At 40.2% G+C, this 27,774-nt stretch overlaps 1 protein-coding gene across 2 annotated transcripts; it reads left to right on the top strand.

The window, feature by feature from the left end:
- The first annotated feature begins 114 nt into the window (after positions 1–114).
- Positions 115–12,706, top strand: CLDN12 (claudin 12). Of its 2 annotated transcripts, XM_063667605.1 has the most exons (4): positions 115–320; positions 2,289–2,378; positions 8,755–8,797; positions 9,393–12,706. In XM_063667605.1, the coding sequence occupies exon 4, from the start codon at positions 9,426–9,428 to the stop codon at positions 10,158–10,160; it is 735 nt and encodes a 244-aa protein (XP_063523675.1). In that variant the 5' UTR covers positions 115–320; positions 2,289–2,378; positions 8,755–8,797; positions 9,393–9,425; the 3' UTR covers positions 10,161–12,706. The 2 variants fall into 2 exon arrangements, with proteins under 2 accessions (XP_063523675.1, XP_054351976.1); XM_054496001.2 differs by lacking the exon at positions 8,755–8,797 and having other exon boundaries at positions 129–320.
- Positions 12,707–27,774: the final 15,068 nt, after the last annotated feature.

Genomic DNA, 27,774 nt, shown 5'->3' with positions numbered 1-27,774 from the left:
TTTTTTTTTTCTTTAACCGATAACCCAATTCTAGACGGAACATAAGGTGCAAGAGAAATTCGGGGAGGTGGAGGCAGAGAAAGGGAAGGGCAGGAGGTGGTCGCAGGATGTTGCCTGCGGCTGGCGGCCCAGTGGATTCTGGGAATTGTAGTCCCAGCCATCCAGGGCATTGCCGTTCAGGGCCACGGGAGAACCTGACTCCGCTCCCAGAAGCCTCCGGTGTACTTCGCTGGGAACGCACTTCCTGGGACGCTGAGAGGGAGACGCTCCAAGAGGCTCCTCAGTGTGGGCGAGTAAAATGCCCTGCGTGTGAGAAGCAGGTAGGTGTGGTCAAGATGTTCCGATTTCTGGGTCTTTTGCATAAGTAACTGAGGATTTTATGTAAAATAGCTAAATCCAGGGGAATCAGGAGCGTTGGGAAACGCTGACCACATCTGTGGATGTGAAAATTGAGTAGGTATTTGGTAAGGCTTTAAAAAATTATTTTGTATACAGGAGTATGGAAATGTCGAGGTGTGTTGCCGGAGCCGCCAAGGGCTGGGAGCTTTGCTGGCGCGGGTTTGTGGGGGAGCCCAAGCTGCTATTTTTGAATAACCGGCTGATGCTGGTTGTGTAATGATGACCTGCTTGCGGTTCAAACCCACTGAGTGTTGCAGGGATGGGCTAGCTCTGAGAGCGTTAACAGTCACTGTTGCGGTCTCTCTCCATTGGCTCTAACTAGTAGGGCGTTTTTTTCCTTCTGCCAGGTCTGGGTCTACCACGCACAGGGCTCTTCGAAAAGAGGGAGGAGGAGAGGAGGCGGAGGGAGGCGGAGGGGGGCGGAGCGGGGCGGAGGGGGGTGCGGATTGCCCTGGAAGCTTGGTTTGCTTTCTTGTAAGTTCTGTGCACCCGGCCTTGTAAGGGGCCCATAGCCGCGTTAGGGAAAGGTCAGACTTGGTGACCTCACTTAAAATGATTGCCCAAGGATTCTATTGTGCGTTATTAATTGTAAAATGATTTCCTCTGACTTTGGAGTGAGCAATTATGATTGATACCAACCCAAGAAACACATTTGGGGCGGGGGAGGGGTTGGGGGGGACTTGACTGAAATCTCTGAGCAGCCAGTTGCAGAGAGCATTCTACATAGTGATCATAATAGGGCTAGTGATGAACGCCTCAATCCAGGAAACTGTCAGGCGCACATAATAATGAGTTTCCATTCTCATCCTACCTGTTTGAGGTAAATGGTATTTGAAGAGGAAGTGGCTAATGTTTAAAGTCGATATATAGAAGCATCTTTAAATGGCAGGTTGAGCCATTGGTGGAACTATTTTTTTTTAAGCATTCTGGTTGCAAATTTCAGGATGCAGAATTCAGATCAACTTTGTCTGGTCTTGTCAGTGTCCTTTTTTAAAAATGTAAAAGAAAATTTCTTTTACTTCCAAGACAACTGCACAGTCTTTCACCACCTTCCTTATCCTTTCACCGTAGTCATGAAAATGATCTAAAACATTCATTAAATATCAATCGTATATTCCCAAGACAGCAAAGTGTTTTTCATCCTCATTTCTCCTATATTCTCAAGTCACAAGATGAGTTAATTTTTTTCTTCTATTTCTACGTATTTTTCTATATATATTTCTCATATATAATGCATGAATTAAGGAATAAACAGCCTTTTTATTTTTTTGTTATTTGAGACAGATCATTGCTATGTCATCCAGGCTGGAGTGCAGTGGCGTGATCATGACTCACTGTGTCCTCAAACTCCTGGGCTCAAGTGATCCTTCCATGTCAGCCTACCAAGAAACTGGGACAACACGTGTGCACCATCACACCTGGCTAATTATTATTATTATTATTATTATTTTGAGCCAGAGTCTTCCTCTGTCACCAACGCTGGAGTGCAGTGGTGCAATCTCGGCTCACCGTAACCTCCGCCTCCCAGGTTCAAGCGGTTCTTGTGCCTTAACCTCCCAAGTGGCTGGGACTATAGGCATAAGCCACCATGCCCGGCTAATTTTTGTATTTTTAGGAGAGATGGGGTTTTGCCATGTTGGCCAGGCTGGTCTTGAACTCCAGCTCAAGTGATCATCCCGCCTCAGCTTCCCAAAGTGTCGGGATTACTGGTGTAAGCCACTGCGCCCCTGCTAAACTGCCTTTTTGAAAAACTGACTGTCTGCCCTTTTTAGTATAACATTTCATTGATTTTAGGTGATTACTAATCATTTCTTCTAATCCATGGGAATTCAAACAGGGTTTTTAGAGAAGTACTATGTTAATTTGGAGTATTTTTCCTATTTCTTTAGGCTCAGATTATTGCTACTCTGTATTCAGATCTGCATGTGTTTCTTCTAAGCTGAATAAAGCTGTTTTGGAACTGTCAGGTACCTCAAAGGGTAAGTACGTCCTTCAATTATATCTTATTTCCCTCCCTCCTGCTACCACATCTGCCAACAATGACCCTTTTTTTTTTCTCTTGTTCAACAAAATAGAGGTATAGGACAGACCTCTCTTGTGAGTGCAATGACTGATGACTTACAGTTTCTAAGAAAACCCAAATTATAGGTAGAAGGAACTCTCAATGTTACCATCAAGAATTAAGTTAGGGCTGGGCATGGTGGCTCAGCCCTGTAACCCTAGCGCTTTGAGAGACTGAGGTGGAAGAATCCCTTGAGCCCACGAGTTTGAGACCATCCTGGGCAACATAGCAAGATCCTGTCTGTATGAGAAAATTTTTAAAAATTAGCCAGTTGTGGTGATACATGCCTATAGTCCCAGCTACTCTGGAAGCTGAGGTGGGAGGATTGCTTGAGCCTGGGAGGTCGAGGCTGCAGTGAGCCATGATTGCACCACTGCACTCCAGCCTGGGTGAGAAAGCGAGACCCTGTCTCAAAAAAATAGAAGCTAGCTGCTATTAGACATATGTACTCTTGTAACTCTCTTACAACTATAACTCAGAATTGTGCCTGGAAAAAATAGTACAGGGTCTATTGGATCTGTGACTTCCTAAAGCTCTTAGCCACTGTTCCTGCTCCAGCCTTCTTTAAATTCTATTCAAAACCGTAGAAAATATATAATTTGAAAATATTTTTATTTGTAATTATGTCTTTGATAACATTTAATTGTGTACCAAATTTTATCTACTTTTCTGAGTCACGGTGGAACAGAGAGTCAAATGACAAATGTGAAGTGGTTATTTGAAATAGAGTCTATATTTGATTTGGTCAGTATCTCCAAAGAGAATGTTCTGTCCTTCTTGTTATATGACTATAACCATCTGTGGTCATTTGCTGAGGGTCCAGAAAAAAAGTATGTTTCTAGTTGAAAAAAGTAAATAAGCCTGCTAATAATCATTACTGACTTACATTTCTGACCGTATTCTGGTTTACAAAGGACTTTGCTATTCATGATTTTACTACTTTGTGGGACACTTTACAGATGAAAAATTGGAGGTTCAGAGGACATAAGTGACTTGTCCAATTTGTAAATGATAGGTTATGAATGGTATTCAGGTCTTTGGTCTCCTGGACAACAATACCAAGCAGCCTCCTAGATGGAAACAACAAACCACTTATGTGTATATAAGACCTAGCTCAAAGCTCTCATCCAGCTAGTACTCATGACTGCTTGTCAGATTTGTTAAAGTGTTCTTAGCCTTGCACGTTTTCCACAGTCCCTAATTAGGGATTTTCACATGGCAAAAAGATGTTTTTTTTCCTCCATTAAAAAACGTATATATTGTTTAGCTTTAATAAATATTAATTTGATATATTAACCACTCTTAAGAGAAGTATGTCTAATTCATGACATGCCTGTTAAGTTGAAAACAGAAAAATCAATACCGGAACAATGGACTTTTTGTTTTTGAAATGGAGTCTCGGGGTTTCACCATATTGGCCAGGTTGGTCTCGAACTCCTGACCTCGTGATCCACCCGCCTCGGCCTCCTAAAGTGCTGGGATTACAGGCATGAGCCACCACACTGTGCCAGGAATAATTGACTTTCAAACCATTGTTGAAGTTAGACAGTGTTGCTTAACCTAGATATGTATTTCTAGAAGCATAGTCTGCATGTAGGTACCTAAGGATGGCCTTGTCTTTGCTATCACAGGTTTCTGGGGGAAGAAAATGAATGTTGTTTTGTAAAATGGAAGTCTTTTGACCAAAAAGGAGAAAACAGGGGCACAGTCTAGAAGCAGTCTGGGTGTATCAGAACGCAGGGTGGTGTGAATTCTCCCAAAGGAAGTGAATGGAACTGAGACTAAATTTCTGTCTGTATTCTGACCAGAGTTATACAGAACCTCCATTTGTTTGTTCATTCATTCAGCAAATAATTGAGTGCCTTTTATGTGCCAGTATAAGACACAGTGAACAAAACAAAGGGATCTCTGTCCTGGAATTCACAGTCTGATGGGAAAGAAAACAACACTGAACAAGGAGTTGTAAGAATGATCACTGCTACAGAAGAAAAAGTGCAAAAGTGCTACCACAGCATATAACCAGGGGTGGGGGGAGGTTTAGGACGAGCCTCCCTGGACACTAGAAGAATGAGTAAATATTAGCCAAGCAAAGAATAGGTTGGAATTAAGAAAGCTCTAGGAGAAAGACCATGAGGGAAGGCCCTTAACCAAATTAGAAAGTGGAAAATTTGGGAAGTTAAAAAACGTGGTGTGGCTGCATAGACTGTAGTGTGTAGTGTGGGAGAGTGGCACATAAGAAGGTTGAGAATTTGGTAGGAATCAGGTGGTGTAAGCTATGGGGAGGAGTTGAAACTTTAGAGACTTTATTCTATGGGAAATGGGAACTTATTGAATGGTAAGAAATGGAATGGCGGATGAGGTTTACATTTGAAAAAAATTATTGTGGATTAAAACTAACTGACACAGCACAAGAGTAGAGGTCTTTTTACCCTTGCAAGTATGAACAAATCCTAGTCGGGAAGTCAGCATTATCTTTGTTTTAAAACATCAAACATATTCTTTCCCCAAACTATCCTATAAAATTTTACTTCAGGCACGGTGGCTTACTTTTGTAATCCCAGCCCTTTGAAAGGCGGAGGTGGGGGGATTGCTTGAGCCCAAGAGTTCAAGACCAGCCTGGGCAACATAGCAAGACCCCATCTCTACAGAAAACTTAAAAATTAGCCCAGCATGGTGGCATGCACCTGTAATCCCAGCTACTCAGGAGGCTGAGGCAGGAGGATTACTTGAGCCCAGGATCTCAGCTTACTGAAATCTAGTGAGCTGTGATCAAGCCCTGCACTCCAGCTTGGGTGATAGAGTAAGACCCTGTCTTACAAGAAATTACTTTATCTCTCTGGTGGGATATATGACTTATCAAATCATAGGCATTTGAAATTAAGAAGAGGGCATACAAAGTGAAGTAGCCAAAAGAAGCTAGACGTTAATTCCAGTATCAAGCCAAAATTTAGCTTAAGAATTAAGGTTAATAGTACTTCCCTTCTGAAAAAGTGCTGTGGTATCCTTGTTGACTCTGTATAGGTAGGCCTTTGTCCATCCCTGAGATCTGAGCTAAGAATGCTTCATCAAAGGCAATTTCAGAGAACCAATATAATATTTGTATTGATTTGATGCAGAATATAGTTAAAAGCACTTAATACTGAAATATATATTGTCCCACCTCTCTTCATTAATGTCATTTGATAGTCTATAGGCTAAGAATTATAGGAATTTATTTATTTTTCTTAATAATTAAGTTTTTTTGTAGAGATGGGGTCTCGCTATGTTGCCCAAGCTGGTCTCAAACTCCTGGGCTCAAGCTGTTCTCCCACTGCAGCCTCCCCAACTGCTGGGATTACAGGCATGAGCCACAGCACCTGGCCTGGAATTTATTAATAATAGAGTTATACATCCTGATCTTGTTTCTCACTCCATTTACATTTCAGGAATCAGTGTTACAGGGCAGTTTGATTAGAGAAATCTCAAGTACATTGAAATTCCAATTATTTCTATACTACTTTTGTTTTTTGTTCCTGTTTGTTTTGAGACAGAGTCTCGTGCTCTGTCGCCCAGTATGGAGTGCAGTGGTGTGATCTGGCTCACTGCAGCCTCCACCTCCTGGGTTCAAGCGATTCTCCTGCCTCAGCCTCTTGAGTAGCTGGGATTACAGGCACGTGCCACCATGCCTGGCTAGTTTTTGTATTTTTAGTACAGATGGGGTTTCACCATGTTGACCAGGCTGGTCTGAAACTCCTGACCTCAAGTGATCTACCCTCCTTGGCCTCCCAAAGTGCTGGGATTACAGGCATGAGCCAATTCGCCCAGCCAGTATACTACTTCTGAAAGCAAGAAGGAATTGTGATTGCATTAGGACTTTGAGTGGGTTATCTGAAGACTTCTGAAGCTTGAAAGAAACAGAGAGAACCTTTTTCCTATGTCTTCACAACTTTAATCAAATCCTTATTCTCCTTCATTTCTCAGTCTTTAACTCCTGGCTGATAAATTTTTATGAACAGGTACCTTATTCACTTTGCTTAACACCTAACAGTAATCACTTGCTATGTAGTAATTATACAGTTGATTCACCACCAGCACTTTGAGTTCACATAAAACAGCCGTTTCTTTCCACAAGTCTCTGTAAACACACTGGGAGCAAGGTCCAGGTCTCAGTGGTCTTGGTGTCTTTCCAGGGCCTAACAGAGTGTTTTGCATATGCTAGACACTCAGCACGATGTAAGTACTTGCTGAATGAATGATTGCTTCTTAGTAATAGCTACTTCCTTCCTTGTACAGTTCTTCATTACCAGTGGCCCACCTTTGTGAGTTACTGGGGTCTTTGTACAGAGCCCAATACTCGTTTATTCAAATAATCCTAGAATCACTTGTGTGCTAGGCACACAAGTTGTATGGGGGAGATAGACAGGTGAATAAGCAAAGACCACCAGAGAGCTATATCCTAGAGCTTTGCATCTCTAGTAGCTTTTTCCAGTGCAACATTCTCAAATCTGTACCAGTTTCTATTGCTGTACTGAGGTGTTTGGTTGCCGCAATTAAGCAAGACAACTTTTTCCCAGTTTGCTTGAAAAAAATACTGTAATTCGTCTCTCCCTTTCATAAAATTTTCTTAAGCAATTGCTACTTCTGATAATACTGACAGAAGGTAACATAATAAATAGTAAACTAATACTAATGGAAAAACTTAGAACTAAACTAATGTTTAACTTGAGGGCTTTAAAAATGGTTACTTGTGCTTAAACTCTGGTTTTTATATTGTGCATTTATATATGCTATATGTGTATATTTGAATATATGTATGTACACATAGGCATTTTTTCGATTAGTAAAATTATTCTGGCTGGGCGCAGTTGCTCATGACTATAATCCCAGCTTGTAATTTCAGCACTTTTGGAGGCCAAGGCAGGAAGATTGCTTGAGGCCAGGAGTTTGAGACCAGCCTGGCCAACATAGTGAAACCAGGTCTCTAAAAGAAAGAAAAAAAGAAAGGGAATAAGAATTGGGGGGGTGGAAGGAGGAGGGCTGGTTCACACCTGTAATCTCAGTACTTTGGGAGGCTGACACTGGTGGATTGCTTGAGCCCAGGAGTTCGAGACCAGCCTAGGCAACATGACAAAACCCCGTCTCTACAAAAAATACAAAAATTAGCTGAACATAGTGATGTGTGCCTATGGTCCCAGCTACTCAGGAGGCTGAGGTGGGAGGATCGCTTGAGCCTGGAAGGCCAAGGCTGCAGTGAGCCATGATTGTGTCACTGCACTCTAGCCTGGGCAACAGAGTAAGACTGGTTTCAAAAAAAGAAAAAAGAAAAAATTATTCCTATATTATATGACTAGATTAAATATACAAATAACATTGTTTTCTAAAGAACATTGTGCCCTCCCACTGGAATTCATGCGAGAATCACATTCTAAGCCAGCTTCCTAGCATTTTGGTCATAATTGTCTTTCTGATCCTGAAAGCTTGGAAACACAACTTCACCATCCCAGCAGATATTTGATTCTGCAAAGGATGATGGAACTGTATTCAGAAATAAAAATTATTCTCAACCTTGCCCCTTCATCATGCTCTGAACAAAAAAAGTAAATCTTACTGAAGTAGTCTGCTCTATTGCCTCATAGTAGGCATTATAGAAGGCAGAGAAAATACATTTGAGTCCTGCTTTGAGAGTGAATATCAGACCCTTGAGGAAATTAAAGCTGAATAAGATGCAAGCTTTTTATAGTTTGCCATATACAGAAAAAGAACATGGCCTTTTAATTTGGAATGAAAGTCCTGGCGACTGTTTTTCTTATAATAAGCATTAATAGAAGTAGGTTGTCATTACTTGAAAAATGTTTGCATTCATCTTATATGAACAGTAGTAGTAATAACCAACAAGTGCTGTAGATTTCCCTGAAAATCTACATCTTGAATCAACAAGGAAGTAATTGGGTCATCTTGAATCAACAAGGAAGTAATTAAGCAGAATAATTTCAGGGACCATTGTTCTCATCTTTTCATTTGACTGACTCATTGGAGATGAGCTCATTTACTTTTTATAATTTCCTAGTGTGCCTAGTACATAGGAATGAGATCAGTTTGTTTTTTCTTATTTAACATTCATTCAATGAATGTTCTTTGAACTCCTCTGATGTGCCAAGCACTGAGCTGGATCACTGAATGCTAAGAAGTAGTTAACACTTGGCATAGCATTTATTGTGTTCTAGACATGTTTTAAGCACTCGACATTATATTATCTCATTGAACCCATAGAACAACCCTGCAAGGTTGGCACTGTTATTTTTTCCATTTCACAGATGAAGAAAACGAGGCACAGGGAAGTTCTGAATCTGGCCCAAGGTCAGTGAGCTAGTAAGTGAGGAGATGGGGATTAGAATTCAAGCAGCCTTGCTAAGAGTTGACTCTCAACCATTCCCCTGTCCTGTACTGCTTCTTTCCCTACACCTTTGCTTTTTATGAGCCACCTTCAACCCTGCTGCATGAGCATTTGAGGCTGAATTTGTGGTGTTTGTAGCTAACTGATGATTGATGAGTGGGCCCTTGCTGTGTGAGTGCCTGACACATACAGAGTGCTTGATGTATATGTGTTGAAAAAACGATTTTTGACAAACAAGAAGATTGAAGGTGTGATTGTAAGAGACTTCAACATTATCTTGGTTGTTTTTTTAATTGTGAATAAAAACACTGATGGCTAAAGATTTTAGTTGCTCTATGACCCAGTCAGTAATAACCAAGTGTGTGTGCACCTGTGCTCTGAGGTCACACACACCTGCATATATATACATTTGTACTGTACAGAGAGGAAACAAGGGAGAGACTTTCCCTCTTTGCATTGACATTTCATCATTAAATATGTTGCCAGTTGGCACCACCCTTCCTGCTGTGTTCTGCTATTGTCCCCTCACGATTTGTCCTCTTGTGTGTCACCCCCTAGTCTGACTGACAGCACTCCACAAGCTTGCCTGCCATGGGCTGTCGGGATGTCCACGCAGCCACAGTCCTTTCCTTCCTGTGTGGAATCGCCTCAGTAGCAGGCCTCTTTGCAGGGACTCTGCTTCCCAACTGGAGAAAATTACGATTGATCACATTCAACAGAAACGAGAAGAACCTGACTGTTTACACAGGCCTGTGGGTGAAATGTGCCCGGTATGACGGGAGCAGTGACTGCCTGATGTACGACACTACTTGGTACTCATCAGTTGATCAGCTGGACCTGCGTGTCCTCCAGTTTGCCCTACCCCTCAGCATGCTGATCGCCATGGGTGCCCTGCTGCTCTGCCTGATTGGAATGTGCAACACTGCCTTCAGGTCCTCAGTGCCCAACATCAAACTGGCCAAGTGTCTGGTCAATAGTGCAGGTTGCCACCTGGTGGCTGGGCTGCTGTTTTTCCTGGCAGGTACTGTGAGCCTCTCCCCATCTATCTGGGTCATCTTTTATAACATCCATCTGAACAAGAAGTTTGAGCCAGTCTTTTCATTTGACTATGCAGTGTATGTCACTATTGCTAGTGCTGGGGGCCTGTTTATGACTTCCCTTATACTGTTTATTTGGTATTGTACATGCAAATCTTTGCCTTCTCCTTTCTGGCAACCATTGTACTCCCATCCACCCAGTATGCATACTTACTCACAGCCCTATTCAGCACGCTCTCGCCTCTCTGCCATTGAAATTGACATTCCAGTAGTTTCACACACCACTTAATGGGGAAATAGTTAATTGTTAAAGAAAACTTCTTGTAGCCTCACATTCCCCTTGTGCAAAGAGCTCTTTTGGACCTACATACATTTTCCTTTGTTTTTGACCAACCAATGAAGCCAAATTTGTATGTCCTAGTAGAATGAAGTGCTGCTAGTTTTTATGAGAAGTACATTATATTAAATGTGAATTTTTTTAATTTTGCTTCTTATACTGGAAGGAGTTTTAGCCTTCATATTGATATCTAATTAATTATTTAAGTGGAAGAGGCCTGCATCACAATTGAGGTAATTTAGAGCAACATGTTAAAGAATGATGGTTAGCAGAAGCTGTTGTATACCATCTTCATGAATATTTCAGTGTGTATTTTTCTTTTTCTATAATACCTTCAACTGCAAAGAAAAGGCAGTTTCAAATATAAGAAATTTATTTCAGGTAAGGGTAATATTTTAATAGTAGTCAATAATCTAGCTTAAGGCTGTAACTCTTCTCTTGGGGCTAATTGTATGAATAGGTGTCAGTATGTTGAAGATTACTTTCTTTTGTGACTTTCTTCTACCTCATGCCAGTGTTTAAAAGTAAAATGTATTTTAAATGATGTTAGAATAAGACTACCATTCTAAATATCACCTACTTATGAATAACATGTAATAATTTTTAACATTGATGATTCCATAAATTGTATTATTGGGGTTAGAATGTGCTTTATGACAGGTTAGTGTTTCCTCTGAGGCAGAAAACTCTTTTTTGGAGATATCATCCATCAAGCAGTACTCGTGCCCATATGCAATCTCTTAGTGGCTAAGAGAAATAAATAAAAGGGCCATAATGGTTTGTTCTCTTTCAGACATAATTTAGTAGGGGACAAGAAGTCTGTTCTTCAGTGACTACACTAGAGATTTACTCTGGTGACTGCCTTTTGAGTTATGGGGGAAGTAAGGTATGGCTTTACCATAACCTTGATTCATTCACCCTTGATGCATTTCTCGCCCCCGTCACTGATTATTTCCTTGAGCATATATTTCTGCCTAACTAACACTTTAGTAGGTGCTATAGAGGATACATGAAAAGTATGAGATCTGGTCCCATCCAGTAAGACATTTTAATAGAGAAGATCAAAATGTTACCTGACAGTTGGGGAATAATCTGACTTCATTGTCAGTTGGCCTTAACTTCTTAATCATTGATCCAGGAATATTTCAACCAGAGACACAAGTTTCTGTCAGACAGACAAATTGTACAACACCAACAATATCCTGGACCTTGAAATTCTGTTTACTTCAGTCCATTGTATCCTTAAGGCACCTGTGCTAGCCTAGATTTTGTAATAACACTGATTTATGAGAATGGGCAAAAGTGGTAGGGAAATTGTTCCCTCTCCACTTCTGAAAGTATGATGATGTATTAAGGATGGAGGAGTTATTAAAAATGTCTCTTCTGATGAGGTAACAATTAGATGAAACCATGTTAAAACTGAGATGAACACTTAGAAATTCAGGGATATTGGGTTGTTAGCCTTATGAATTTGAGCTGCTTATTTAATTGGTGTAATTTGCTACATATTAGTACTATATTCATAAGGATTTTTTATTAACCATTGCAGATTTTACAAACAGCTAGTTATATGGTAAACAGATTATTATGCCTTTTTGCAATTCTGAATATGATTCTAGTATTTGTGTAGATGTATTTGGTACTTTTTCCCCTAATTCCAACACTAGTTTATATATAGAGCAAATAAATCTAGTTGTATAAATTTTTAAATGCCGTCAGTAGAAAGCACACAAGGTTATGATTTTTTTAATTACTGGCTTCTGATTTCTTTCACTTCTGATCCTTTTCGTTTTTCTCGGATGTAGCTGAGTCTTGATCATTTTAAGACAACGATGGGTAGAATTTTGAGATTAATATTAATTTTCCCTTTTTGTTAATTTCAGTCCCCTCTCACTATGCTTTTGTCCAGAAGGATCAAGAATTCTACCATCCCTTGGGTCTTTGTGTATAAACAATGTTAAATAAAGGTAGACTCAGTCTTTAACATATTAGACAGTTTTTTAGTCCATGGGATTGTAAATATAAACATTAACTTTCCTATAAGAATCTTTTGGCTTTGTAATCTATAGCCTCAAATTGGTATTTATTATGGATTCACTAGACAAACAGCTGTTTCCTTATTGTCTTTTTTCTTTAGTGTTTCTGATTTGCTATCAGTAGCTATTTTTAAAGCCATCAAAGGAAAATAATTATTTACAGTTTTTGAAGTCACTTTTGAGCCCTCATCAAGCTCTCATTGTGATGGGAGGGATACCTTTTTGTTGTTAAAAGCCTATTATTGTTAAAGGCCTTTTATGGAAACCAACTTGGAAAACAACCTTAAACGTGGATGTATCAGATTTGGTTTATCCAGCCATGGGAGAGAAAACAAACCTAAGTTTACTTTACTTGTACATATACACTACAATGGATAGTATATTTGCTGTAAACTACAATGTAAAACCTCAATAAAAATGCACTGTACTTCTTAATGTTTATTAAAAGATGTATTTTTACAAGTTTCTGCTTCTGTTTTTTTCCTCAGTGTTTTAAGGTGAAATATTTTGAGAAATGTTTCTCAGATATATGTAAATTGAAAAAGACAGTTCCATTTAAAGCTCTAAAACGTATGAACTGGAAGGCTGGGTGCAGTGGCTCACGCCTGTAATCCCAGTACTTTGGGAGGCCAAGGCAGACGGATCACTTGAGGTCAGGCACTTGAGATCATCCTGGCCAACGTGGTGAAACCCTGTCTCTACTAAAAATACAAAAAATTAGCCAGGCATGGTGGTGTGCGCCTGTAATCCCAGCTACTCGAGTGGCTGAGGCACGAGAATTGCTTGAACATGGAAGGTGAAGGTTGCATTGAGCTGAGATCATGCCACTGCATTCCAGCCTGGGTGACAGAGACTTTGTCTCAGAAAAAGGAACTAGAAAGGAATTGGAAAACATGGAACTTTTATTCCACAAGTGCCAAGACGCTCTATCCATTTCTAAGAGTAGTCCAAGTGGTCCTGTGGTCCTAACAGTTCACTGGGCTTTTTTTTTTCTCCTTTTCTTTTTTTTTTTTAAACAGTCCTCAAAGAGACAAGTTGTAGGCCAGATTTGCCTCATCAATGGAGTTTTCTCAGCTTGTGATCTTAGAGACTGGGAGTTCAGTTCTCAAATAGTTAAGTAAAGGGAACTTTCCATACTCTTCAAAGCTCGAGGTTACCAGGAGAAGTGGTCCTGACAGGCATGTCACCTCAACATTTCTGAAACCTGTGATGAATGTATAGTTTTGGATTACACCTGTGTTGGGGCAGTTCTTACATACACTTCTCACTGAAACCTGTGGCTCTGATAGGTTAGATAGCTGAGCCATATGTTGCACTGGAAATCAGAAGCTACTTCAAACTGGGTTACACTAAAGAACAACAGTCCGTTCTGAACTGTTGTGCAGGTTCACTGAGGGTGAATAAATGGTAGAGAAACCATTCAGGCTAACCAGGTTCACAAGAGACTGGCTTACCAACCAGAAGTGAGAAATACATGTTACTTAGAACCATCAGACACAACCAGTTTTATCCAAGGCCCAGCACATCTTATTCTGCCAAAAAGTGAGGAAATGCTCAAAGAATCATGGGAGCTTATCAAATTTCACAGGCGCCAGATTGCAGGTGCTCCCATTGGCCAAATCTGGGACAATTTGAACATCAAAATAAATGATAGTAATGGGTTAGAACTCATTGAATAAAATACAAATCCATATGTCCATGCTGATATAAATAGGGGAAGAAAGAAAAGCTCTTTCTTACAGTAAAATACCAAATAAAAAGTAGAGAGAAAAATGAGAAAAACATCAATGGGGTTAAAACTAGTTGAATTTTTTATGAGAGGCAGGATATTTGCTTAGTCTCAAAGTACAAAATGGCTTATTAATTTCAGAGAGGAAAATAACTTTATGGTGGATAAACTTGGCAACCTTAGCTGAGTGATCAAGTCTGTCGCCAATAATAAGAAAAAACAACATCACGCACTTTCTGATATGATGCAAGGAGAAGGCCACAATATTTCTGAGGTATTGCCTGAGTCTAATCTTGAAACATGCAGCTCATTGGTCCCATTTTTGCTTTTTGTTTCCTTCTCTGTCCTGATCTCGTATCTCTTCATTTTTATAAAAATGCATAAAAATGTAGTCCTATCTCCAAAATATTTTATAAAATAAACTCTTTTAGGAGAGATTTTAAAAGAATTTGTGTCAGATCTTCTGTCCTGAAAAACTAAAAAGTCCCTGCAGAAGAGTTGTAAATCAAAGTCACAAAAACACAGGACTGGATGGTAACTTAATTAGCTGTTCCATTTCTGTTGGTTAGCAGTGTCTTCAATCTGAAAGCGTACTCACGTTACCCCACACATACTAGAGGACCCTTTCCAGGAGAGGTTCATTCCCCCTGTACCTGCTGGGTGGCTTATTACCCCTCCAGCCCAGCCAGCTTCTATGTCAGTGCCATAGCATGCAAGAGAGCCATTTGAACCTCACTGCAGGACTGTAGGACTTGGGGAGAAAAAGCACATCTATATCCTGCCTAGTGTTCATATCCAAGTCTGCTATTAAAGGGAGATTTGAGTTGGTTTGTTGTATTTTGTTTCAAAATATGCCAACTTTTCAGGCTGTTCTATAGAAAATTGTATTCAGCAAAATTTGGGGAAGATAGCGAGATGGTTGATGAGAAGAAAAGGAAAGAACCTTTTTCTTATTTTATATGAAAAACCCAGTGTGACTGGACCTCTTAGCAAAAGTCTAGTAATCATGATTTTGGGGTGGTCTTCTTAACCAAAATCCTCTTTAGAAAGATGGAATATATGCTCATATCTCCAGGATTTTGCTTTATAGAAAAAAAGGCACAGCTTCTCATTAAGAGAAAAGACATTATTGATACTTTACATTGTATAATACCTAGTGGCCTTGTTCCCAAGGTTCACTCTCAAATTGTTGAAAGTGAATCTAGTAAATAAATCTAGATAACTCACTTAAATTTTTAAGTAACTTTTGTCTTTTCCTCCATGCCCCCTTTCTTGACCTCACTTTCAAAAGATAATCTTGTGGTGTGGAAGATCCAGGTGGCAGTTTAACACCAGGAGGCTGCTGCAGGGAAACCCCAGGCCCTGGTTGCCCTTCTCTGGGGTGAGCCCATCTTCACCTTTGCTGGCCATGTGGATGAGGGCCGAGACTCAGCTGGTCCCTTGTGTTCCAGAACTGCTAACCTGCTTCTCTGGCTGCTTCTGCTTTAAGAGCTCAAAGGTAGCAGTGGAGTGCTGGAGCCAAGTGGTACTGGCCCATAAGAACCAGTGTGTACATCTCCTCCCAACCCCCCAACCTGTGACATCATATTGGTTGCTTGGAATTGGCCAGGATGAAAGTACTTATGCTCTAGAAATTGTTAAATGCTGCAAGTTAGGGCTTTGCTTTGCCTTTTCCTGAGAGCTGATTGGTAAACATTTACTGGCACACCGCTGCTTAGGCAAGACACGTTTGCTGAGATTCAGGTTAGCTAATGAGGAAATGAAAAATCATAGCAATGCTGAGAGTTGTAAAACGTTATCTGTGATAAAGGGGCTATCTGAAATAGCCTCTTAACAGGTCTGTCTCCAATATTGCTCTCCTACCCTACCACAAATTTATCTATACACAAGGCTGCAGAATGATCCTAATAAAATGCAACTGAGGCTGGGCATGGTGGCTCATGCCTGTAATCCTAGCACTTTGGGAGGCTGAGTGAGGCAGGTGGATCACCTGAGGTCAGGAGTTCGAGACCAGCCTGGCCAACGTGGCAAAACCCCGTCTCTACTAAAAATATAAAAATTAACCTGGTGTGATGGCATGTGCCTGTAGTCCCAGCTACTCAGGAGGCAGAGGACAGGAGAATCGCCTGAACCCGGGAGGCAGAGGTTGCAGTGAGCCGAGATCGTGCTGTTGCACTCCAGCCTGAGTGACAGAGCGAGAATCCATCTCAAAAAAGAAAAAAAAAAAAATGCAACTGATACCTAGTTTCTCCCATACTTAAAATACAATTTGGCAGCTACATCTTAGAACAGTTTAAGCACAAAGACATGAGTTGTCTAGAAGAATTTTTTCACTGTGCCCAGAGATGATAAGACTGTTGGTGATTATTGACACAATATCTCACAAGACAAACGTGTAAAAAAAAAGTGAATTTAATAATAAATAACGGGGAATATCCCTTTTCTGTGACTAAATTGTTCACAGTCCTTATTCAAGGAATATCTGTTTCCTGTATTATTCAAAGAATATCTGTTTCCTCTATTATTCATTATTATAGAAAAAGTGGCATGATGAATGTGGTAGCTAGCCTCCAAGATGGACCCAGTGATCTTGCTCCCTGATATTCATACCCTGTGTATTTTCTTCTCCCGTTGAGCAGGCTGTGTTACCAGTAGGATTTTGCAGAAATTATGGTGTGTGACTTCTGAGGTTATAGGTCATAAAAGACATAGCTTCTGTTTCGTTCTGTCTTGGATCACTTACTCTGGGATAAGCCAGCCACAATGTTGTGAGGACACATACAGCTGTAGGATTAACACAGGAAGAGCTGAGGCCTTCTGCCAACAATCTGTACCAATTTGCCACCCATGTAAGAGAGCCATTTTGGAAGTGAATCCCCCTAACCCCAACCAAACCTTTAAATGACTGCAACCCTGGCCAGTGTCTTGAATGCAACCAGAGTGGGAGACTGAAAACCAGCATCACTCAGCTAAGCCCTACCACTTTCTTGACCCACACAAATTGGATGAAACAATGCTTATTGTTGTTTTAAGCTGCTCAATTTTGGGGGGGTTTGTTCTGCAGCAGTGGATAACTAATGCAAAGAGCATAGAGCAGTTGCAGGGGATCAATCCTGAGGAGTATTTGTGCTATAAGTATTGTGAGCTTTCCTTGCTCCATATCAGAAAAGCTCTTTCTCATGATCTCAGATTCCCTTGGAAGGTGCTGACTATTGCTATAATGTGGTGAAACAACTTAATCTGAAGGTAGGGAGAAGGAAGATCTGAGCTTAGATTGGGAGCAGAGTTCTTCCTAATTTTGGTTAGGTATGAATGGCTGCTGTTGTTACCAACGCAATAAACTGAACAGTGGTCATACATGAGGTTTGGAATAGAAGATAAACACATTTGCAATCAAATAAATCTGATACACATAGTAGTTATGTTGTCATATGGTTAGCAGGAGCAAATAAACCAATCCTATAAAAAATACATCATCTGTTAGTTTTTATCCAACTAGCCAATTGTATCAAGGGCCAACCCTTTTAAGAAGATACAACTGATAGTTTCTCAGGTGGGAGAGGAAATAGCTGATTCCAAGACATTAGGCAGTGAATCCTCCCTCTAGTAGCAGTAGAACACTACAGCTTATTCCTCCCGCTATAGCACTGCAGGGTAACCAGAGTTAACAAGAATTTTATTGTATATTTTCGAATAGTGAAGAGAGGATTTTGAATCTTCCCAACCCAAAGAAATTATAAATGTTTGAAGTGATGTGTATGCTAATTGCCCTTATTTGATCATGACACATTGTACACATGTTCAAAATATCACACTGTACTCCATAAATATGTAAAATTATATGTCAATTAAAATAATAATAATAGCAAGACAAAAGCCTGTAGCAGTGGTTGTGAGATAAGGGTTGGGAGAAGGAAGCTGAATTGTACTGACATTTCAGTATAGTGAATTTAATCTGATCGTTTTCCCAACATTTGGCTGAATCTGATGGCTTTAGACTTTTCAAGGTAAGCAGCCTAAGGACGTTGAGCTCCTTGGTTGGGAATAAAAGAGGTTCATGGAAGAAAATGTGACCGAAGTGAAGGAATGGATGACTCTTGCCCTTCTACTGTTTTCAGACTGCTTCTCTCCCCTCTCAGCCTGTACAACTTGTCAGGCACTAAGGTTGAGAAAGCCATAAAATGCTAGTGAAATAAGGAGAGACTGTTAAGATTCCCCCCACGATGCCATGGACTTAAGCTAGCTTTGGCAGGGAACAGAGGAGGAATTAAGGAAGTCCCAACACCTTGTGGCAAATGAGAATTACCTAGTTCAGCTCCAAATGAAATTCTGTGCCCTTAGGAGTGATATTGTGAAAGAATGATGAACAAAAAATCAATTTATTCACAGAACAAAAGCATATCAGTGTTAAAGAAATTTAAAGAAATTTAATTAAAATTTAATTAAAATTTTAAAGATGTTTCAGAAAGAAAAAATGGCAAAAAAGAAAATTGTCTTGTCCCGATCTTTTACTTAAAATGCCTGTCATTGTCAGTCATGTATCAAGAGACTGGCAGCCTGTCTTTCTATGTTTATGTATTTGTTTTGTTTCCACGGATGCCTCTGAAATCTTTGTTAGAGGCAAAGGCACTCAGACTGCCAAGAGAAATTAGCAATGTTTCCACTGTGGCATAGACAGAGATCACACCAAGGACAAATAGAAGCATTCCCCTGCATACTGCCCCAACTCCTGCAGGATCTGTGCTTTTGGCTGGTATGGTGACATGAGGGCAGGGTCGGCTTCATGGCCACGAGGCCTGTGCAGTCACAGAGAACCAGGCACTCAGAAGGGCGCTGCTCTTGTTTTAATATTCTGTGGTGGGTGTCTTGAAATTCTTAATTTTTGAACAAGGGATCCTGCATTTTCATTTTTCAGTGGGCTCCACAAATTACGTAGCTCATCCTGTGTGAGGGTGCTCTGCGGAAGGCAACACACCAGCTTTGGAGGTAGGCAGGCTTGGAATTCCATCTAAGCTTCCTCTTACTACACAATGGGAAAATTATCCTCTGAACTTCAGATTTTCATCTGCAATGAGGACAATGCCATCTACCTCTTGGTGTTATTGTGAGGATTAGACACTGTTGTGAAGGAATGCAGGTAAAGTGTCTAGAACAGCACACCTGGCTTCACCGCAATTATTCATAAAAGCCAAGTCTGTATATTGGATCCCAGTTGATGTTAGTGCTGGTCATAAAAACAAGAAAAATACGTTTTCTTTAGAAAAGCAGCTCTCTCTTTCACATCTTACAGGAAGCTGTGGACTTACATTGCCACGGCTATAGCTTTTGCCAGGATTCTCATGGCTTCTTATTGCTGTTGCAGCCAAAGTAGAGACTGAGAAAATTAACAATCCTCTTAAATGTTAGCTACTTCTTGTAAGGTAGTTGTTTTTCATGATTCCATACCAGAAACAAGGAAGTCAATGAATTTTCCCAATTCTTTTAACATTTAATTTTAATGAAATTTAAATATTGAGCGTTCTAAGTCAGAGATATATTAATAAACAATGATTTAAATGTACGATTTTTAAAATTTGTTTGTATTTTTAAGTTTTAAAATCAAGTGTGCCATTTTAAAGTAAGTAGCTGGAAATACGAAGTCTTAAAGTGTTTATGGATCTGTGCTCACCTTTTTCTAGTTTTGTTAAGCATCTCATTTTTTTTCATTTAGTTTTCTTTTTCTTTCTAATAAAGTTCTTTTTGAAAAATTAAAAAAAAAAAAAAAGAAGATATTAATGTAAGTAAAATACACAATTTAAAATACCTGATGCCCTTTCTGATAGCCTGGAGCAAAGGATGTTTCCACTGTTCCCACTGTCAAAGCAGCAGGTCTATTCCAGCCCCCAAATAGCTGCGGTCAGAGAAACTTACTTTCTTGTTTATTACTTCTAAAGGTAGAGTGATATTGGAGCACCAATTTACCAAACCCAAACCAAACTGTTAGTACTACCTTGATGGGCTGAAGTAGTCCCTATTGTGGGGAGAGGATAGGGAGCTGAGACAGGCCCTGACATTACACAGGGTTGAGATGATGTACCTCAAAACCAATGCCCATGACACTGTGTCTAAATACAGCCTATTCTTGTTATTCATTGTAGTTATTTTCGGTAAAGTAGCCATGCATACTGAATAAGTGAGCACTGAACCATTGTTCTTAGAGGAGATACAGGGTTAAGTCACAATCTTTGGTCACAACATTTTCATCAGTTGGCCAGTACATAATCTTGTTTTATGAGTGTTTCTGTTTAAAGACACTTTATTTAATGTATATTCTTGAGTCATTATTATTGAACTCATAACCAATAGCACTATAACTCATGCCTACAAGAAGCTTATGTAATACACACATTTCCCCTAATGAGGCACATCACAGTCTTCTCCTGCTTGAGAACACTAAGACGGCACTTCCAAACTGCGCTTGGGGGCCATTTTAAACAAAATCACCAACAAAAAGTACAAAAACATGAAAAATGTGGCAACTGTTTTTGGTATGAGAGCTTGTTGTGGGAAGTCAGGAACCCCCAAATGGAGGGACCAGCTGAAGCCACGGCAGAAGAACATAAATTGTGAAGATTTCATGGACATGTATTAGTTCCCCAAATTAATACTTTTATAATTTCTTATGCCTGTCTTTACTGCAGTCTCTGAACATAAATTGTGAAGATTTCATGGACACTTATCACTTCCCCAATCAATACCCTTGTGATTTCCTATGCCTGTCTTTAATCTCTTAATCCTGCCATCTTCATAAGCTGAGGAGGATGTATGTCCCCTGAGGACCCTGTGATTATTGTGTTAACTGCACAAATTGTTTGTAGAGCACGTGTGTTTGAATAACATAAAATCTGGGCACCTTGAAAAAAGAACAGGATAACAGCAATCTTCAGGGAACAAGAAAGATAACCTTAAATTCTGACTGCCGGTGAGCCAGGCGGAACAGAGCCATATTTCTCTTCTTTCAAAAGCAAATGGGAGAAATATCGCTGAATTCTTTTTCTCCACAAGGAACATCCCTGAGAAAGAGAATGCGCCCCTGAGGGTGGGCCTCTAAAATGGCCACTTCGGGGGTGGCCGTCTTTTATGGTCAAAGCTGTAGAGATGAAATAAGCCCCAGTCTCCCATAGCGCTCCCAGGCTTATTAGGACCAGGAAATTCCCACCTAATAAATTTTGGTCAGACTGGTTGTCTGCTCTCAAACGCTGTCTCCTGATAAGATGTTATCAATGACAATGGTGCCCAAAACTTCATTAGCAATTTTAATTTTGCCCGGATTCTGTGGTCCTGTGATCTCGCCCTGCCTCCATTTGCCTTGTGATATTTTACTACCTTGTGAAGCACGTGATCTCTGTGACCCACACCCTATTCGTACACTCCCTCCCCTTTTGAAAATCCCTAATAAAAACTTGCTGGTTTTGAGGCTTGGGGGGCATCACGGAACCTGCCGACATGTGATGTCTTCCCTGGACACCCAGCTTTAAAATTTCTCTCTTTTTTACTCTATCCCTTTATTTCTCAGACCAGCCGACACTTAGGGAAAATAGAAAAGAACGTACGTGAAATATTGGGCGTGAATTTTGCCCGATATCTGGCTGAATTTCCCCCTATAAGAGCTAAAATGAAGACAGAGTATTGCCATCTTAGACCTCAACTGGGAACATGCACATCAGGCCATTCAAATTTCTGTGGCTCTGCGCATGTCCAAGAGTGGCCATGAAAGTACAGTGAGTATTGATTTGGGAGCTATGAATACATTTTAGTGAGTAGGCAAATTTGCAAATGTGGAATCCACAAAAAGTGAAGATCAATTGTACATAGAAGTGTACATGGTACATGTATATGTATAAGTGTACATGTACATGTACACGTGTACATGGTAGAGGAAGTGATTCCACTACCTTAGTGGACTTGAAGAGAAAACACATCCAGATTGTTGGTTGAGAGATGCACATACATGTGACATCGGGCAGCATTTCTCACATCATTTTCAAGTAGGATGCAGCAGAGATCACATGAAGTCAGAAGAATTGAGATTTCTGTGGTTTCAGGTCTTTGTCTTACTAGCTGGGCGACTTTGAGTAGGTGTCTGAAAACTTCGTTTCTCAGTTTCCACAGGTGGTAGTTGAGAACAATAATCATCTTTCAAACTGTGATTGTTAGGGTGCAGTGGGTTTTTCTTTAAGTTCTGGCTTACTGTTACTTAATTTAGCGGCTAGGATTGAAGACGATGAATCAGGTGTCATATTGTGTTTTAGAATATTCCTTTGTATATGGTTTGTCTCCCCAGAAAGAAAAGCAGATGCCAAGTCCATACTAATATTTGGATTAGGGTAATGAGTATGTTTTCATTCAAAATGCATTATGAATCCAAGGGAATAGAATATAACCATAGGCATTTTCTGGTTAAACTGGCCATCCTAATTAAGATAAAGTAATTGAATCAATAGTTTTAAGGCCTACACTAACTTCTACTAGGATTTTAAGAGCAAAATAGGAATGAGAGATAACAACTTCTGATATGATAGCCTCAAAGGAAGAGCCCAACAAAAAGTTGGCTCCACTGTGTTGGACAGCAGTTGGGGTAGGTGGAGGAGACACATTAAAAAGACCCAACCCTCAGCCCAGACTGGAACTACCACACTGTTCTTCCATCATGTTGAAGACACACCCTAACCTTTCAATTCTGGGACAGGAAATATGAAATGTACACATATGAGTCATGGGCCAGGAAGAACCATTTATATTTCATCAGCTAACCTCCATGTCCACCCTATGAAGATGTATGCCAGAGCTGTAAGTGTTCTGCTCCCAGGCCAGGGATGGGGGAGAGGGCACTGGGCACTTATGCCATTCTATCTTTTGAGATAAAAATGTGTCCAAAACTCAATAGTCAGACTTACTTTCCTCATCTTGAAATGCCTAAGGCTAAAGAATATGTAATTTAGTTCATTTAGATAGACTAGACAAAAATTGTGTATCAACACAAAAAATAATTCTTCATGAAAAAGTAAAATAACATGTAAACCTGCTTTAAAAATTGTAGAATGCTCCATGGACAGAAAATATTAGGAATTGATTTGTGTCTATAAATAGCATACATATATACACAATGGAATACTATTCAGCCATGAAAAGGATGAAGTGTCTTTTGCAGCAATGTGGATGGAACTGGAGGTCATTATCTTAAGTGAAACAAGTCAGACACAGAAAGTCAAATCCCACATGTTCTCACTTATAAGTGGGAGCTAAATAATGTGTACACATGGATATACAGTGTGGAATAGTAGACAATAGAGACTCAGGAGGGTGGGGGAGTGGAGGGGGGTTGAATGGTGAGAAATTACTTAATGGGTACAATATACATCATTTGGGTGGTGGATACCCTAAAAGCCCTGACTTTACCGCTGCAACATCTATCTGTGTAATGAAATTACACTTGTACCTCATAAATTCATACGAGTAAAAAAAACCACTCTTATACATGTTACTCTGTTCATACAGTTTCTTTCAAATGGAAGATATCTAAAAAACAGCTGTGTCTTCAAGTTTGGTATTCCACATCTTCATTTGCCAAGATGAGGCCTTTTCTACCCTGTTCATTGTCATTATTTTATTTTATCTCGATATAAAACTAAGTTAAGGAGCGACTATTGCTAAATGTTATCACCTAACACTATTGATTCACTTTCCTGTTTAATCTATATCACCTACCTTTTTCTTTAAAAAATTATTATTTTATGGCCAAATACTTATTTAGCCCTATGTCTACATGCAATTCTTATATTTGGAACTTCTTAATCAGAAACTAAATGTGGATTTGGTTTGAATGCTTGTTTTACTGATTAGTTTATTATGAGTACAAGAACAAATAAGTGATATCTGTTTCCTCATCTGTTTGTGATGATTTATTTTACATCAACATAAAGTATGCAGCTCTATGTGAGAGCATCAGGAAGCATCTGTGATGATATGGATTTTGATAAGCTAAATGTTATCTAGGGCCTTAGGTTTTCTCGTGTTTTCACCTTTCTCAGTAGTAAGGTCACACTGAGTTGTGTCAAATTTAGCTTAAGGGACACCAGAGTGAACACCAGAGCCCAGGCTAAAGCCACCTCTTCCTAGTGCACTGTCACTCACCCTGTCCCTTTTCCTGGGTATCTGTCTTATATTTTATTCACTGTGGGCCTCGTTCTTGTTTAAAACCCAATGAATCTTTAAAACGATTCAGCAATAGTACTTGAGGGGGTCACTCCACCCAGAGATATTTTACAGTTTAAAATGCCACTCCTATAGGGATGGCTGCAGCCAAAATTTTTTTAAAGCTATATAAAAAAATAAAAAATAAATGCCACTTCTAAAGATTGGAAACTTTAACCTCCCCACAATGAATCTTCAGTGGTGGGATTTCAGGTGACAAACATGTTAGAGGTGAGATTCTCTGAAGCCTGAGTTCCCCCTGAAAGCCCCCAGATCACACCATATGAACCTACCCAATTTTAGCGTTTTTAAGAGGCTAAAGCCTCATGAAAGCATATGAAAACTCACTGAGGTTTCTTTAGATATCTAAAAGGCATTTTGAAGATCATTTTGTGATGTGGCAAGCTGTCCTTGTTTTAGAGTTGTGCTGGGTGGCATGTATAAGCACCACTTACTTTAAAGTGAAGGACTACATAACAAAAGTATTCCCAATTTGATTTATACACCTGACTATAGCTTTATTTCTGTGGAACAATCCTGACATCTAGTGGCTAATCTAAGTAATGCCAAGAAATGGTTTCATACGCTATTTTCCTTAGCTAAATCCACTTAAATGAGAACTTGCTATTCAAATACTGTAATAAATATCCTTGTACATTCTATATACTTAACTATATGAGATAAAGATGGAGAAGTAGAATTTCTGAGTGAAAGGATATGTGTACTTAGAATGCTGATGTTGCCAATTCACCCTCCCAAGAAGGTTGTACCAATTTGAACTTCTATGATATTTCTTCTCATCATCCCAACAATGAGTATTATCAAATATGTTAATTTTTGTTTTAGTCTTTATTTATTTATTTATTTATTTTTTTTTTGGAGACGGAGTCTCGCTCTGTTGTCCAGGCTGGAGTGCAATGGCGCGATCTCGGCTCACTGCAAGCCCCGCCTCCTGGGTTCACGCCATTCTCCTGCCTCAGCCTCCCGAGTAGCTGGGACTACAGGCACCTGCCACCATGCCCAGCTAATTTTTCTGTATTTTTAGTAGAGACGGGCTTTCACCGTGTTCGGCAGGATGGTCTCGAGCTCCTGACCTTGTGATCCGCCCGTCTTGGCCTCCCAAAGTGCTGGGATTACAGGCGTGAGCCACCGCGTCCCACCAGTCTTTATTTCTTAATGAATGAGACAGCTTATCTTTTTATGGCTCCCCCACCCCCCGCCTCTGCCCCACCATTTTTCTCCTTTCTTTCTTTGTTTTTTATTTTCTTTGGCCATTTGTATTTATCAGTGAAGCGCCAACATACATACTCATCCCATTTTTTAAAGATTTACTGGTTCATAAGCATCTTGTTTGTAAAAGGTTTTTGCATATTGAAGAAATTTACTGTCATTTGCATTGAAAATATTTTTCTTAGTTTGCTTTGTGACTATTTTTTGCTTTGTAAAGTTTTTAACGTTTATGTAGTCAGGTATATCAGGGTTTTCTTTTTTGTTGTTGTTGAGACAGAGCCTCACTCAGCTGTCCAGGCTGGAGTGCAGTGGCATGATAATAGCTTACTGCAGCCTCAATCTCCCAGGCTTAATCAAACCTCCCACCTCAGCCTCCCAGGTAGCTGGGACTACAGTTGTGTGCCACCACACTCAGCTATTTTTTTTTTAATTTTTAGTAGAGATAAGATCTCACTATGATATTCAGGCTGGTCTTGAATTCCTGGGTGCAAGTAATCCTCCTGCCTCCAAATTGCTGGAATTACAAGTGTGAGCCACTGTGTCCACTCGTATTTTCCTTTATAGTTTTAGTTTCATGTCATATTTAAAATGTCCATCTCCTCTGATATGGTTTGGCTGTGTCCTCACCCAAAGCTCACCTTGAATTGTAATCTCCACATGTCTAGGACAGAACCAGGTGGAGATAACTGAATCATGGGGGTGTTTTCTCCCATACTGTTCTCATGTTAGTGAATAAGTCTCATGAGATCTGATGGTTTTATAAATGGAAGTTCCCCTGCACAAGCTGTCTTGCCTGCTGCCATGTAAGACGTGACTTTGCTCTTCCTTCACCTTCTGCCATGATTGTGAGGCCTCCCCAGCCATGTGAACTGTGAGTCCATTAAACTTCTTTCCTTTATAAATTACCCAGTCTTGAGTATGTCTTTATTAGCAGCACGAGAAGGGACTAATACACCCTCTCCCAGAGGACAAAAATTAAAAATAATATATGTTTATTTATGTAACATAATCATGTATGTTATTTAGTTTTAGTTTTTACATTTAAGTCTTTCATCTATCTATTAATAGCATTTTAGTGAAACAAGGTAGGCAGAGATTTGACTTTATTCTTACCCTAGCAATGTAAAGGAGATTGGTAAATTTAAGTATAGCTATTAAAAACATTGAGTGTATGTAACTGTACTGATGAGAAAAGATGTCAAAAATATGCAAAGGATAAGAAGACATTAGGAAAATGGCAGATAAGAGACAGAACTAACATGCAGCTACCACTTGGATGGACAAAACAGTGCATGGAGACTCATATTGTGAACTTTTGCTCCAAGACCCACTGCAGGAACATACCAGGAAAACAAAGAATTCACAGACCCTTTGAAAGAAGCGGCTTTGGCCAGGCGTGGTGGCTCACACCTGTAATCCCAGCACTTTGGGAGGCTGAGTTGAGCGGATCACGAGGTCAGGAGTTCGAGACCAGCCTGGCCAACATAGTGAAACCCTGTCTCTACTAAAGATACAAAAAATTAGCCGGGTGTAGTGGTGCATGCCTGTAATCCCAGCTACTAGGGAGGCTGAGGCAGGAGAATCGCTTGAACCCGGGAGGCAGAGGTAGCAGTGAGCCGAGATTGCGTCATTGCACTCCAGCCTGGATGACAGGGCAAGACTCTGTCTCAAAAAAAAAAAAAAAAAAAAAAAGAAAGAAAGAAGCGGCTTGCCACTGCAAACTCTGCAAGATAATTGAAAATGGTGAATTCCCAAAATGTGAGAGGGGAAAACTCTGCCTCTGAATATACATCCCCACTGGGGAACCTGAATATCCAGATCATGGGAAAAGGATTTAACCTTACCTAGAGCTGAAACAGCTTTAGGGAGCTGAGTGAAATATAAAAGTAGAAGAAGCAGCAAGAAGAGCCCTGTAGGTACTCCTGGTCCCCATCTTTATCTCACAGGGGTCCTTGGGGAAGGCAGCTAGCAGAATTGGGAAAAGGTCACAGGGTGAAGGACGCTTCTAGCTGAACTTTGTAATAATTTCGAATGAGCACAAGTTTTCCTAAGCATAATCCAGGGGTATGAACAGGAAGTGCAGATACAAGCACAGGAGGCACAATCAAAGGAATAGGCAGGCAGGGAGGGCAAGGCCTAAGAGCCCTACTTGCTTTCTCAGCAGGGAGGCTTGTAGCCTGGGGCAAGATCTCAGCCCTGCTTGCTAACCGCCTGGATATAAATTCAGTGCTGTTGGCCAGGCACGATGGGAGTGAGACTGGCCTTGCTGGCTGTGTGGAAGTTGGGTGAAGTCTGTCACTACCGGCTTTTTCCCACTTCCTTGGCTACCTGTATGACA

The sequence above is a fragment of the Pongo pygmaeus genome, chromosome 6 (assembly GCF_028885625.2).
Source record: "Pongo pygmaeus isolate AG05252 chromosome 6, NHGRI_mPonPyg2-v2.0_pri, whole genome shotgun sequence".
In the NCBI taxonomy this organism is placed as follows: domain Eukaryota; kingdom Metazoa; phylum Chordata; class Mammalia; order Primates; family Hominidae; genus Pongo; species Pongo pygmaeus.
This window is presented reverse-complemented; position numbering and strand designations above follow the sequence as displayed.